This window comes from Zasmidium cellare (genome assembly GCF_010093935.1).
Source record: "Zasmidium cellare ATCC 36951 unplaced genomic scaffold M409scaffold_1, whole genome shotgun sequence".
Classification (NCBI taxonomy): Eukaryota; Fungi; Ascomycota; class Dothideomycetes; order Mycosphaerellales; family Mycosphaerellaceae; genus Zasmidium; species Zasmidium cellare.
The window spans coordinates 1778297-1792070 of record NW_022986945.1 but is presented as its reverse complement, the minus strand read 5'-3'; the positions used below and the strand labels follow the sequence as shown (position 1 = coordinate 1792070).

At 53.7% G+C, this 13774-nt stretch overlaps 5 protein-coding genes across 5 annotated transcripts; 3 read left to right on the top strand and 2 right to left on the bottom strand.

Annotated features, from left to right (window-relative positions):
- Nucleotides 1–379: 379 nt before the first annotated feature.
- Nucleotides 380–2034, bottom strand: M409DRAFT_48962 (uncharacterized protein; the record flags this gene model as incomplete). Its single annotated transcript, XM_033811097.1, has 3 exons — nt 380–1222; nt 1400–1461; nt 1491–2034. The coding sequence occupies 3 exons, from the start codon at nt 2032–2034 to the stop codon at nt 380–382; spliced, it is 1449 nt and encodes a 482-aa protein (XP_033674973.1).
- Nucleotides 2035–3443: 1409 nt separating this feature from the next.
- On the bottom strand, nt 3444–6958 carry M409DRAFT_48961 (uncharacterized protein; the record flags this gene model as incomplete). The annotated part of the gene is made up of 3 exons (XM_033811096.1): nt 3444–4664; nt 4715–4948; nt 5069–6958. 3 exons carry the CDS (start codon nt 6956–6958, stop codon nt 3444–3446), a joined length of 3345 nt encoding a protein of 1114 aa, XP_033674972.1.
- Nucleotides 6959–8123: 1165 nt separating this feature from the next.
- Nucleotides 8124–9146, top strand: M409DRAFT_62237 (uncharacterized protein; the record flags this gene model as incomplete). Its single annotated transcript, XM_033815082.1, has 1 exon — nt 8124–9146. The coding sequence occupies one exon, from the start codon at nt 8124–8126 to the stop codon at nt 9144–9146; it is 1023 nt and encodes a 340-aa protein (XP_033674971.1).
- Nucleotides 9147–9768: 622 nt separating this feature from the next.
- M409DRAFT_16354 (uncharacterized protein) lies at nt 9769–11100 on the top strand (the record flags this gene model as incomplete). Its single annotated transcript, XM_033803588.1, has 2 exons — nt 9769–10626; nt 10684–11100. 2 exons carry the CDS (start codon nt 9769–9771, stop codon nt 11098–11100), a joined length of 1275 nt encoding a protein of 424 aa, XP_033674970.1.
- A 554-nt stretch (nt 11101–11654) lies between these two features.
- On the top strand, nt 11655–13654 carry M409DRAFT_16353 (uncharacterized protein; the record flags this gene model as incomplete). The annotated part of the gene is made up of 4 exons (XM_033803587.1): nt 11655–12189; nt 12259–12644; nt 12697–13342; nt 13401–13654. 4 exons carry the CDS (start codon nt 11655–11657, stop codon nt 13652–13654), a joined length of 1821 nt encoding a protein of 606 aa, XP_033674969.1.
- Between the last annotated feature and the right edge of the window lie 120 nt (nt 13655–13774).

Here is a 13774-nt window from a genome sequence, read left to right as displayed (position 1 = left end):
TTGATGACTTCTCCTCCTTCTCTACAGCGTACACCGATGTGGTATCCGACTTCCAAGTTTTCTGCTCTATATCGTACAGTTTAGATCCCCCAAAGCTTCGCTGTCGTGGTTTTCCTTCCGCTCACTTCTCACAAACAAGACGATGAAAAAGCTCAATAGAGATTGTGGTGTATCGACCCAAGCAAACCGAACCACACCCCATTCCTCGCTGCAGCTCCCGCTCCCGCTCCCCAACTCCATCGCTCATCCAACCCAAAGAAAAATTCATCCAACAGATCAAAAGAAACCCCAAGCGCAGACAGCGTGTATATCTTTCATAACATTCGTATCCAACCAAAGAAAACCTCTCTCTCTCTCTCTCTCTCTCTCTCTCTCTCTCTCACCGCATCGCAACAAAAGCATTCTCAATGTTATTCGCGATCAAATCAAACTGGCTCAGATTCTGGCCAAACACCGGCGGCATAATGCCATTTGATTCGGCGCGGTACTTGTTTGGGTCGTGGTGGCCGTCGCCGTTGGTGGGTTTGTAGACGGCAGGGTTCACGCCTTCGGCTACGGAGAGGGCGTCGAGGGTGTGTGAGGAGTTGCCGTTTTGGGAGGGGATGAGGACGAGGGAGGCGCGGGAACGGCGGTAGCTTTGGACTGGGGCGGTGGTTGCGGGGCTGATGGTTATGACTTCTTCGTAGTCGGAGTCGGGTTTCTTGGCTGGGGGAGGTGCGGATGGAGGTGGTGAGGGCGTGGGTCTGGTTTGGAGGGAGAGTCGTTTTGCGAAGCGCTGAGCCTGGGAGAGAGGTTGTGGGGAGCCCACAGTCGATTGAGGTCGCGACTTTGTAGGTGTTTGTCCGTTGGGTGTCCCGTTGGTGTTGGGATTCTGTGGTAGTTGTGGTTTCACATGGCCATTGACGATACCGTTGCCATTGACACTGCGTGCAGCCGGACTCTGATTCCTGACACGATCCAATGGTCCAAGTGCTCGACGAACTTCCACAGGACTAACGCCTCGAGAGTTTGTGTTTGCGTTGGAATCACGACGGACAGGCGATATCGATATTTCGGTATTCGGTGTAGAAGACTGCTCTCTGACTGGCGACACGGATCCGTTCACACTCTGTGGTCCCGCCCGTGTTGGTGGTGTGGTCGAAAGCTCAGGCGTTAGAGAGGCGGGCGTTCCGCTGGTATTATTACTAGCAACTCCGTTACCGTTTGCCATGTCTCTTGTGGACTGTGATTGTCATGATGTACCTCGTGGTAGTTGGGGTGGCTTGCTGTCCACCGCTGATTGTGGGAGTGATGGGATCGTAGGGGGAGAGGAGGGTGAGTGGCTTTCAGTAGAGTCGGTGCCTCCTCGACTAAGTCGTGTCAGTTTAGGTGAATCGAATACATTTTGCGAGATTCGTACCTCTTGCGCCGGCCTAGGCGAGCATTCCCAAACAGCTTCTTGAACCGTCCTTCTGTAGGCTTCTGCAGACACATTAGCACCTCAAACGTACGATAGCTCGTAACGGCACTCACATCAAGACTCTGTTTGCCGCCGTAGTACGCACTATCCGCCTCACTCTCCCTTCGAATGCCATTGTGATTATGCCCACCTTCACGCAACAGGTTCATCGTAGGCGGCGCCCATCGCTCTTCATCACCACATACAACAACATACCACCCCACCTTCTCTTCCGGCGCGAGTTTATCGCGTAGCTCCATCATCGCGGCCCACTGCTCATTCCCAACACCCTGCCCTCTCACCTCATCAACGTCTACCCCTAGCTTCACCTCGTGCACGATATCCGCGACGTAGGCATACGGCTGGCTCGCAGCTTCCGCAGACGTATCGTTGGGATCGTATTGCTCCACAAATCGCAGTCTCGTCAAATGTTGCATGGCTTCCGGGTAGAGTTGATTGAAGTTCTTGAGCATAGCCAGGGTGGTGTTGGGCGCGACCAGCCATTCGGCGGCGGCATCGTCGAGGTTCTGGAGGATGATGTGGATTCGAATGAGAGGGCGCGGCCAGCGGAAGCCGTGGAGCAGGTACACAGGCATTTTATCGTGCTTTGCGGGCGATCGATTGGGGGGGTGTACGAGAGGGCGTGGTGTGCTCTTGGCGAGACGTGGCCGTTGTCAGATACAAGCAAGATCAAACGGCGCGAGGTGCGCGTTGCTCTCGCTCAGAGACAGGCAGTGGCAGGAATGGTGGTTGCGGTGTTGGGCTTGGGTGGGTCGGAAGGCGGCAGACGAGATCCAGGACCAGCGTCGCGGAGGGGGTTGCAAGAGGGGGACATGAAACAGCGCGTCCGAGGGGAGCAGCTCGTTTTGAGGCAGAGGCAGAGGCAGAATAATGAAACCGAGTCGTGCAATCTGCGCACCGCTGCCAGACGTGAGACGCGCAGCCCGCAACTCGAAGGTTGGACAACGTTCAATGTTGCTGCTGGCTGCTGCAAGCGGTCCTGCGCTTGCCCGAATCGTGTGCGTCGGCCAATGCGGATCCGGGCGGCTATTTGACTGCCCCTCAATCAAATCGACGCACGCATTTCATTCAGGTTGAATCGGACTTTGATGGGGGACGAAGGCCTTCTGCATGCACTGCATACAGGCAAAGCAGGCTAGTCGGGGACAAGTGATGGCCAGGGATCAATGCTTCAACGTCACGCAAAACCGCCCACACTCGGCTTCTAGCGCATCGATATCTTGGTTGCGCGGCGATGCTGGCTGCCGATAGAATGTTCCGGTGACACCCTCCGCCCGGGGTGGCCTCTTGTTTGCTGCGCAGGCCGAAAGGGATGGCCTGGTCGGCTGATGACTCTGCCGCTGTAGTGTCGGACGAGGCGACGGGTAGGAATGCCATTGGAGGCGGACGTGCAAGCGAGCAGGACGTCCTCCTGCACCTCACTATTCATAGGAGAGGATGAGTTGAGCGCCTATAATGACGACGCTAAAACTATGATCTGCGCAGGGAGGATGAGCGCCGTTGACTAGCCCTTCTGCGTAATCAGCACGTGCCTGGCCAAATGTTTAACCTCACTTCACCCGAGCAAGTAGCACCACAAGCTCAGCATTTCACCCTCCCATCGTCCTCTTCCTCAGAAACGCCTTTCGCCATCTTGTCACAGACCTCACAATCAAACCCGCCGCCTCAAGCTCCATAGTCTCAGCCTGCCTATTCGCCTTGACCTGATCCAGCCTAAGATCCCACTCAGCACGGAGCTCGTCCTCCCACGCCTCCCTCGACATATTAACACCATCAACAACAACTTCGCCAGGAGAAGAATTAAAGTTGGACCTTGGTACGTGTAGTAAAACCGGGTTTCGGCCGAATTCAAAGACGTCCGTCTTCCCATCCTGAAGGTACCCGAGGCACTTGGAACAAAGTACGTGTCCGAGGCGCGACTTGACGAGGTAGAAGCCATTCGCCAATTCTTCTTCTCCAAAGGTATGATAATTCCGGAAACATCTCAACTGATAATCTTCCGGCACGGCTTGCAGCCCAACAGAGCTCCGGCGTCGTCGTCGATGGCAGCCAGACTAGCCGCAACTTGCAGGAACCGGTTGCCAATGGAACTGAACTCGTCCTCGAGGACGTCGCCTAGGCGACTTTGTATGATTTTCCGCGCTGCAGACCTATCTCCTCTGAGATGTTTGGCCCTGGCCACAGCGAGTCGGATGTCGTGGTCTTCACGGCGGAGGGAATCGATGTCATGGCCGACAATGTGGGTCATATTCTCCAATTTCTTTTCGTACATGCCAGCGCGCGCCCTCTCCGCTTCTCCCCCTACTGGTGCTGCATCTTCCAAGAGTGCTTGGCAGAGAGAACGAAGCGCATACCAACCGGCCATGGCGAGGGTCAAGAACTCTCGCGGAGATGTCACGAGCTCTTCCCAGATCTCAATCGCGGACTCATGGTCTTCTGTCCGCTGAGAGGTATGGTAGAGGAGTGCCCCAGAAGCATAACGCAGGACCGAAATGTGCTGTTCATGGAGCGGCAGTCCCGCTGCAGAGGAAAACATCTGAATAACATGTTGTTCCGACCCTGTCTCAGCGGCAGCCCTTATAGCCAGCGAATAGAATGAATCCACCATAGCAGGGAGCCAGTATCGTACTCCCCGTGGCCCGTTTCCCATCGCTTCCCATTGTGCCAACATGTCAATGACCTTGTGAAAAGCTTTCTGTTCGCACCAGGTGTAAAAGAGGTAGTTGACCGCTGACTCCTGGGACATTTTCAGGAACTCATCTTCGCCCACGTCGTGTTCCACCAACGCCTGGAAGCATGAAGCAGCAGATTCGAGGTCTCCAAGTCTAAAAAGGATGTCTGCTTCATCGTACAAAGAGCCCCAGTAAGCCAGCGTGTACCGTGCATCAGTATTCAAGAGCTGATCTTTGAGTGCTCGGAACATCTTAAGGTAGTCCAGACGTTTTTGAGGATGTGTGTGAGCTTCTCCCATCAGCCGCAAATATAGCCAGTTGTCTGAAATCTGCGGCTCGAGCTTCTCCAGCATACGAAGAGCTTCGTCCATGAGGCCCCAGTGTTTGTAAGTTCTCGCCCTTTGTAACTCCCACTCTTCGTCGGTCAGATCTAAGTCCACTTTTTTCTTCGCCCACTCTACAACTCGGTCTATGTCGTGGCCAGACGGACGTCCGTCATAGCCAGGTGAGATATCTACGTGAAGGTCCAAATCCTACAGCAGTGTTAGCGCGACACCTCTCGACACATGGGGACTTATCCTACCTTGGCCATTATTTTTGCAGGTACTATAAATAAGAGGCCCATCGAACGCTCATTTCCAAACCAAAGAGCTGCAACACGACCAGCAACCTTGGACACGATATTGTACCTATCGCTAGACTGGGCCAGCGCAGCTTTGATAAACTCGTGCTGTTCAGCATGGTCGCGATAGCCCACTTCGACGTATGGATTGCTGAGACATCGGCGTAACAAGTCCACGTTATCGCCGGTCTTCATCTAATCCGAATGAAGGTGCATTTGGCGATTGCGGGAATGCCACCAGATATCAATCGTGGCGGGATCACACAAGACCTGCGCGAGACGACTTCCAATCGCCCCCAAGGTCTCTCTACTGACTTCCAACAGATCGACCTCTCGTAGATGGCGATGGAAGTGTGTTGCAGCATAATGGCGGAGAGCTTCTATTCCCATGTCTTTATGCCTTGTGCACAGGGAGTCGAGACAGATCTGGAGAAGGCTCAAATGGAAGGCATTCCTGCCCCCCAGACATATGCGAGCCGTCTGCTTGCCGGTCTTTGCCTCGAAGAAGCGATCAAACTCGAAGCGTGAGTAGAGGTCATCGTCACAGACGTTCAATAGGAATCGACGGACAAGTGCGATCTCGCTCGCATGTAGCACAGTGTTCGACTGGTCCATAGAAGTAGCATCCGTGGGCGTTGGTACCTCTTCTAGGATCTCTTTGAGTGTCTCCGATTGTAGCTTCACGCCGCTGATATCATCCATCGTAATCAGCGCCGGAAATTTATCAACAACAGCTTTGAGCATATATTTCTGACCAAGGCGAAAGTAGAGTGCTGCTTGCAATACATCTGCTGGCTTCAGCATGAGCGATGGGTGGGGCTCAAAACCGCCAGCGGCCCAAAGAAGAAGCTCATTCAACTGCTTTATTTCCGTTTGACCAAGTGAAGCGTTGAGATCCGCAATGGCAGTTCTGAGTGACGTCGAGAGGCCCTCGTCCGCGTTCTCAATAATTGAACGAATCTGTTCCTCGCTCTCGCAGGAATCAATTTGCCTGAGTTTGTCTTCGAGGTTTTCGAAGTGGCCAGCAACCGCGGCGGCCAGCTCAGATGCAACGTCGCCCATATCCTCTAGCAGGACGTGAAGCTCTGGCTTTCTCGTGTACATGCCCTGTATCCGGTGGCGAGCCACGAGAACCAGATCTTGCTGGTTGACGACGGCGGTCGCATTGTCATTCCAGTGGAACTTGCGAGGCTTTCCAGTGGCAGCACCCGAGTATGAGCGTTCGAGTCCGAGTGAAATCTGAGCGAAGCCATCGCCAAGCTCCATGCTTTCGAAGTGATCAGGAAGAGCAGACACGAAAAAAAGCATTTGGAAGCCGTCACCCCTCGGCAAGGCCGCATATTTCGCCATGCTCGAGATGGTCTTGCCTGAACAATCGACTCGCCTGAAATCTTGGAATCCATCGAGACAAATGAAGCAGTCGCCGTGGATTTCGTCGAGTAGATCAAAGATCAACTTGTCCCAGATGGCTTGAGACTCGTATGTAGTACCTGCATTCTCGCACGCAGTAGCAACGGCCCTGGCGTAAGTCGGTCGCTTTGAGGCGATTTGACAAATGAGTGAGCCCAAGCACTTCTCAAGCGACTCATCTCGATTTTCGGGAGAGAAGTAGTAATAGGACACAATCGCCTTGTGTTGGGCACTAGTTTTGCCATACTTCTCCAACAAGGCAGCAATTACTGTGCTGCAGATATGCGATTTGCCATAGCCAGACCTGCCGGTCAATGCCATGACATTCGTGCCCTGTCTCGAAAGGTCTGCCCATTGCTTGAAGACGATGTTGTCCCTGACAAGCCAGCTTCCAGAGTCAGGGACTCGGCTTCGTATTAGACTGTTCTGTTTTTCGAGCCATGGATCATCATCTCCAACTCCTAAAGCACGACGAATCGATTTGAGATGCGCTTCATGCTCCTGTCGCGATACCTGAAGATCCTGAGCTTTTTTGATCTGCTGCGTCGAGTCTTGTACTTTGCCAACTGCGCCTCCTATGGAACCCAGATGGTCGACGATCTCAGTCATATTGCGTTGGCGCTCGTGTTCAGATGCAGACATGAACTTAGCAAGCCCCTTCACATCTTTCAGAATGACATCAACCTGACTCTGCGTGACTTCGCAGACAAATCGTTCCATTTCCAGCATGTCTCGGCTAACATCGCCATCATCGTTGAAAAGAACCACATTGGCAACGGCTTTGAAGCCAGCCATCTTGCTGTGAGCCAAGCGATGTGATCTTCCCACAACCTGCAGGAAGAGACCAAGTATGGCATAGACTGGTTGTCAGAGATGCTCATCCAGTGAATTGCCGTGCTTAATGAAGTTCAGGCGCTCCAAGAACACGACACAGCGCTCGAGAAGCACCGCTAAGCCATCAAATATCTTCTGAACGCCCTGTGCTGCGGAAATGGCGAAGCTGGTCGCATTCCAGCATTATGCGCTGGGACCGAACACAACGCTTGTTGCTTGAGAGATGATGCCGCCGAAATGTTGCAGACATTGCGCCAAGCGATTCAAGATCTGCTTGGTTCGAGTTTTGGCAGCAGATCTGCTCTTGTGGAGGGTCTCATCGACTTGTTTGCTGACGAGCGAGAAGTCGATGTTTCGTCCAGGAGGCAATTTGACACCGCTCTGTTTTTCGTAGGCGTCTAAGAAAGCGGGCCAGATAAGGTCGAGGTCATGGTCAGAACCCAAAGCTGCCATGACATTCAATAGTCATCGCGTATGAGATCTTCCTAGGGGCGGCGTGGCATTCTCTTTGTACCCAGAGCTCAGCCCCAACCTCGCATTGGCCACTTCGGCCAACTGGGCAGGCCAGCTGAGGTGGAGGTTGCCAAGCATCCATACGAATGCTGTCGGCTGATGAACGTGTCCACTGCGATGAAAGCTGACGATGCTATCACGCTATAGCAAAGATTCAATTACGATGAAGAGGATTTGGTGGTATGAAAGAGCTCAGCAGCGGTGGTGAAGGAGCAAGGGAAGGCTGAAGTCGGCCCCCCACCCCAGTATTGCTGAGATAGGCGAACAGGAGCTGGCGTTGGTAGTCAGTCTGGCTTTGAGATTTGGCACGAACGATTCAAATGGACGGACACGGGCATCTGCGTGCGGCTCGGATGCCGAGAGTTCTGCATCGGCTATGCGGTGGGCGATGAAGGACGAGAGTTGTTGTCCAAAGATTAGTGGTGAGGAGCAGAAGGGCGGTAGAGCAAAGCAAGGACCTGAGATCGGGCCCCGTCACTAGCGCCATTTTTGGCTTTTCAGGTGGGGGCCGATCAACCTACTTGTCTGGATAGTGACCACGACTGGCGCTTTCAGGTTGCTCGCAGTCGAACAAGTGCATGCGAGTCGGAACCAGTAACGACACATCGTCAACATGCCACTCCATCTACTGGGCAAGAAGAGCTGGAATGTGTACAACAACGACAACGTCGAGCGCGTCCGGAGAGATGAAGCCGAAGCACAAGCGCGGGAAGAGGCAGAGGAGCAGCGCATGCAGGAAGAAGATGCTCGGCGACGTATAGCTATTCTCAGAAGAGAAGAGCCTGCACCATTGAGGCCAGTCGTCGAGCCTGTAGAATCGTCAACCGGATGGCGAGAAAAGAAAGACGACGATACGTACTACCAGCGAGACCGCAAACGCAGGCGTCTGAGAGGGGAAGACGATACAGAGCGCGACATCAGATATGCTCGCCAGGACACAGCAACGGGTGAGAAGGCCGCTAAAGCTTTGTTGAAAAAAGCGGAGAAGGATGCGCCTCTAGAAGACCGCGCAGGGCACATTCAACTATTCCCAGCACCTGACGAAGTGGCCATTCGCAAGACCGAGAAGAATGCCGAGCTCGAAGCCGAGAAGGAAAAGAAGCGGAAGAGAGAAGAAGACAAGATCACCATGCGTTTCAGCAATGCAGCTGGTTACCAAAACAGCGGGCAGAAGCCATGGTACGCCTCGAGCAGGGATGCTTCCAATGATCAGGCGAAGGACATCGTTCTGGCAGAGGCTCAAGGTAAGGACGTTTGGGGGAATGATGATCCACTGCGTAAAGAGCGTGAAAAGACCCGAATATCCACCAATGATCCCTTCGCGGCAATGCAGCAAGCTCAGAGGCAGCTGAAACAAAGTGAGAAAGACAAGTTTACCTGGGAGAAGAAGCAGCAAAGGGAGCTTGAGGAATTGAAGAAACAGCAAAGAAAGGAGAAGCGACGAAGAGACGTGGACGAGGATAATCTGGACGGATTCAGCCTGGATGCACCGCCAGAGAGAAGAGGAAGCGAACGTGACAGAGACCACAAGCACCGACACCGCCACCACCATAGAAGATACCACAGTCGAAGTCGAAGTCGTGAGCGAGATAGGGAAAGAGGACACTCCAGCCGTCGCCACCGGGATCGCCATTGAACTGTGACGAATGTCCTACTTCGTCAAAATTATCGAGTACTTGCCTCAGCGTATATCCGACGACTGGCATACCTGCGTGGAAAGACGTTCAGGCAGATCAAGACGACCTATGATCCTCGAAACGAGTCAAAAAGGATCCGATCCCGAGCTCTTCGCGACATTATCAGCCGCAAAATGCCAATTTGATGCTGTAAGCCGGGCGGACTTCACGTGGATGATTCATTCCGCCAAGTACTCTGTTGCGGAACGGCATTCACTTTCATTGGCTCTACCTTTGCGAATTGACCAAATTGGTAGTAGTCAACATGCTATAATACCTGCTGTGGCTGTCGGTGTGAATCACTCGCGAGGCGACCAGCTGTCGCCCGTAACGTGTTGCTGTGGAGGATCGGCCTAGCTTGGTCGAATGACAGGAAGAGGCTGGAAATCCTACAACTCTGAGAAGTAGGATTCCATCTTTCGCCTTGATAGGATGCAGCTCGGCTTGGAGACAGAGCTTCGCGAACCGTGTGAAGAACATAAGTACAGTAAGTCGCCATATTTCTCACTTTCTCCAGTCTCAACCTTTCGAAAAATTCAAAAACAAGCCTTCTCCTGACAACCATCCCCCCCAATCGCAATGATGTCTCAGCAAGCAAACATCCACGTCGTCAAGAAAGACAACATCACAGAGCATGCCACGGTTCCCATCTCTTACTCTACCCCGTCTCTCGAAGATGGTTCCATTCTAATCCGCTCCGCTCTCGTTTCCCTTACGGCCAACAACCTCTCCTATGCTCACTTAGGCGCCGTTCTCAATTGGTGGGATGCATACACCGTACCAAGCTCCCTCCCAGCTCCCTACAGCGATGACTCTCAATACGGCATTGTGCCTGTATGGGGATACGCAGAGATCTTGGAGAGCAAAATCAGTGGCTTGACTCCAGGACAGATCCTCTTCGGCTTCTGGCCCAGCCATGACTTGCCCGTCGCCTTACGCCTGAAATCGGCAGACGATTGCCCTGGCCATTTCATTGAGATCACGGACAGCAGACAAAATTTGATGAATCTATACAACCGCTACATCCTTCGCCCGGATATAACACCTTCGTCTGTGTCAGCTTCCACGCCCCAGACAGACTCCCTCGCCTGGCAGTCAATCTTCCTCGGAGCAGGCCGCTACATCTCACGCTATGTCTTTGGCTCGCCGCCCATCCACCCTGGCCTCGGGAGCCTTCCTTGGACTGCCGAAGACGCAGACATGTCGCAGGCCGTGATCGTGAGTCTTTCGGCTTCGGGCAAGACGGCGAGGGTGTTTCAAGACGCTTTGGTTGGGGAGAGAGAGGACAAAGATGGTCCTTTGGGTTGGATAGGTGTCACGGCAGGGAATGGAAAGGGGTTGATTCCTCAGACGAAAAGATTCGAGACGAAGATAGTTGGCTACGAAGACATCACGAGTGAAACTCTGATGAGATGGATCGAAGGGCTGAAGCCCAAGAGAGTGAGTTACGAGTACTTCTGCATCGCTCGCCATCAGCTAACATTGGATCCATCACAGCTCATCATCATCGACTTCGCATCGCGCGGCACCTCCCTCCAGACTCTCATGACAACCCTCCAATCCACCCCTTCGCTCGGTTCCCTCCCACTAACAATCATCGGCGTCGGCAGCGAAAGTAAACCCCATAAACCCTCTGACGTCACCGCCACGTTGCAATCGCGTGCGAAAATGCCGAATCGAGTCCAGATGAACATGTCTGGGATTCGAGACCGAGCGATCGAGTTGCTGGGGGCAGAGAAGGTTTTCAGGGAGGGACAAAAATATTGGGAGGGATTTATGAAGAGAGGAGGCGTGGAAGGGATGAGGCTGGAATGGGGGAGCGGTATTGGTGGGAACGAGGGGATCGAAGGGGGTTGGACGAGGTTGTGTGAGCAGGCTGTGCCGTCGGATGTCGGGATGGTGTTCAGGGTGTAGGGAACACGATTCGACAAGAGACGGCAGCGCCGATGTGTAGGGTTCGGATTGAGAAAGACTGAGTGGCAATGACACGTCCAGTGTCAACCCCAGCTCTGGATCCCTTCCCATATCAGATCGAACCGAACGGCGCAAGCTGTTTGCATCTTCTTGGCCCTGCAAGCCCATATTCGACATCCAACGCCACAAATCCAGACAGCTTAGCTACATAACTACACGTGCTAGCAACGCGCATCGCTAGCACATACAGATAAGGCAAGTCATTCAAACACATTCCGCATCACTGATCAAGCGTCCTATCAAGCAAGCATGCCTACAGGGCCAGCCGTAGAGGATGCATACAGGTATATCTCTAATCACATCTCGACCACTGAGACGTCGTAGTCGAGAGAGCTGTCCTTCAGCTGAAGGTGTTGCGGCTCGCGGAGCTTGTACAATGCAAGTCAAACGTAGCCTTGCGAGCAGAGTGGCAAGGAAGACAGAAATGCGGGCGCCTTCGCACGTCTTGTGCAACGAGGACGTTCTTCCAGAAGCTCTGCCTTGTGCTCTCAAAGATGGACCACTCACCTCATGAAGATATCGCCAAAAGGCCCAACGCGACGAGTACCCCTAACTTGAAATTCCTCAACTACTCCCTCACAAAGATCACACTTGACGCCGGCCTCCGCATCTCCAAAGCAACTACAAACCTCTCCACCGCCATCTGCGGTGCCATCCTCCTCATCCCTCGCACCGTCTCCGCCCAAGCAGAAGATGGCTACGGTTACCCAAATCTCACTCCCGCAGGCCCGAACTACGACGATTTCATCGCCGGCCCGGCCAACAGAAGCGACAAGGACGGCCAGAAAGTCCTCGCCGACGTCGACAACTTCCTCGCGTCAAGCCTGAACTGGATCGCGTTCAAGCAACGCGCGGACCAGATCCGAAAGTCTGGAATCCAACAGGATTGTATTGGGAATTTGTCGATTGCGCTGACGGGCCTGGGCGGTGCGTATCAGGCTGGCGCATCTGGGGCGACGACGCTGTTGACCTTGTTGCCGACTGCGGGCGCCTTGATCGGGACGCCCGTCACCGAGCTATGGGTCTTGTGTGAGTGTGAAGGATAGCAGCCCTCATGTGAGACAATCCGTCATGGCTAACTTCCTGCTTCGTGGACAGATAAGTTGATGCCGCTCGCTGGGTTGATTTCGATGGTCCTCTCGCTGGGCGGGAACATTGTCCCAGCCGAAGTGAATGAATACGAACGTGTGGCGGCAGACTTCACGTACAGCGGCATGGTTGCGTCGAACCCGGATCAGTACAATGCTGTCAAGGTCGACGACGATGATGCCCTGCCGCCGGATGCTGGCACGACCGAGGCGAAAGAGAAGAAGGAAGCCATCAAGTTCGCGAATCAGGTCGCTGCCAGGGCGAGACATCCTATTGAGTTGAGGAAGGCTCCTGTCATTGTGGGTGGAATCACAGTGCAGATCTTCCTGTTGGGGTTGATTATGGTGGCTTGTTGGTTTATGCAAGCAGGGAGCATCGTTGTCTGGTGGTGCACAGTAAGTAACGCCTCCTGATCCTCATCATTCAGCTGAGTTGACTGGTCTGCAGTTCTACCCCTGGATGTACTTCTGGTACGGCTTCGTCGCACTATCATCGCTGCTTGAGAACCTCGCCGGCGTGCCCTTCACTCATCAATGGACAATCCGCGTCTCTCGCGCGCCCAAAGTCGAAATCTCCCCAGATGTACCCTGGGCTATTCCAGAGCCTGCGCCTCAGATTCCAGAGATCAGACACCAAACAGACATTCAGCCCTCCGGTAGTAAAGGTCCCTCTGCATTCTCCGATGAGGTCGCTTACCACGGCCACCAGCTCACACCGTCAAACCACTCCAATGCGAGCGGCGACGTCCCCACGTTCTACCCCTCGCGATACTCGAGCGTGCCTCAACAGCCGTTCAGTGAAGGAGAGATCCTGACTCGTCTCAAGAAAGGCTACAACACATTCGGCAGGGTCGTCATGGAGCCTAATCGACCCTGGTCGGCTGCGAAGGACGCCTTCTATGTCATCATCAGTGAAAGAGGCGTCGACTACTCTCACGCATCCCTGAGAGTTTTCTCGAAGATCCTCACCATCGGCGTCTATACGGTCGGGACGGCGATGTTTGCGTCGAGCACTTTGGCTACGATCCTCGTCGCTGTGGTGGTCGCCAGTCTGGTTATCGTCGCCGGTGTCTTCGGTCGAGTGACTGCAATGTGTAAGTCACTGGTGCTTCTCAGCTCCAACATTATAAACCATCGCTAACATCGATGTAGGGATGGCCAGCGAACTGATGAAAGGTCGTCCGATCCTTCATAAAGTCGCCAAAAACCGCAAAGAAGCCGAGCTGTACATCGAAGCCATACTCAGAAAGCCTGACATGGTCTTCGAGGTCCTCGGTCATGTCATTACCGATGGCCGGATTATCAAACGGTACAGGAAGCCGTTGCGTTGGAGCTCGATCTTGGGCGTATTGGCGGACCCGTACGACATCACCAAGCTGGCGACGGCTGGTTATTCAAAGGTTTGATGCTATGATTTGCGGCGTTGGTTGAAGGGTGATACTCAGAGCACATAATCGGACTGTTTCAATTACTTGCCCGACTTTTCGGCATTCGCACTGGCCTTCTTCTCCTTGACGACTTCAGAT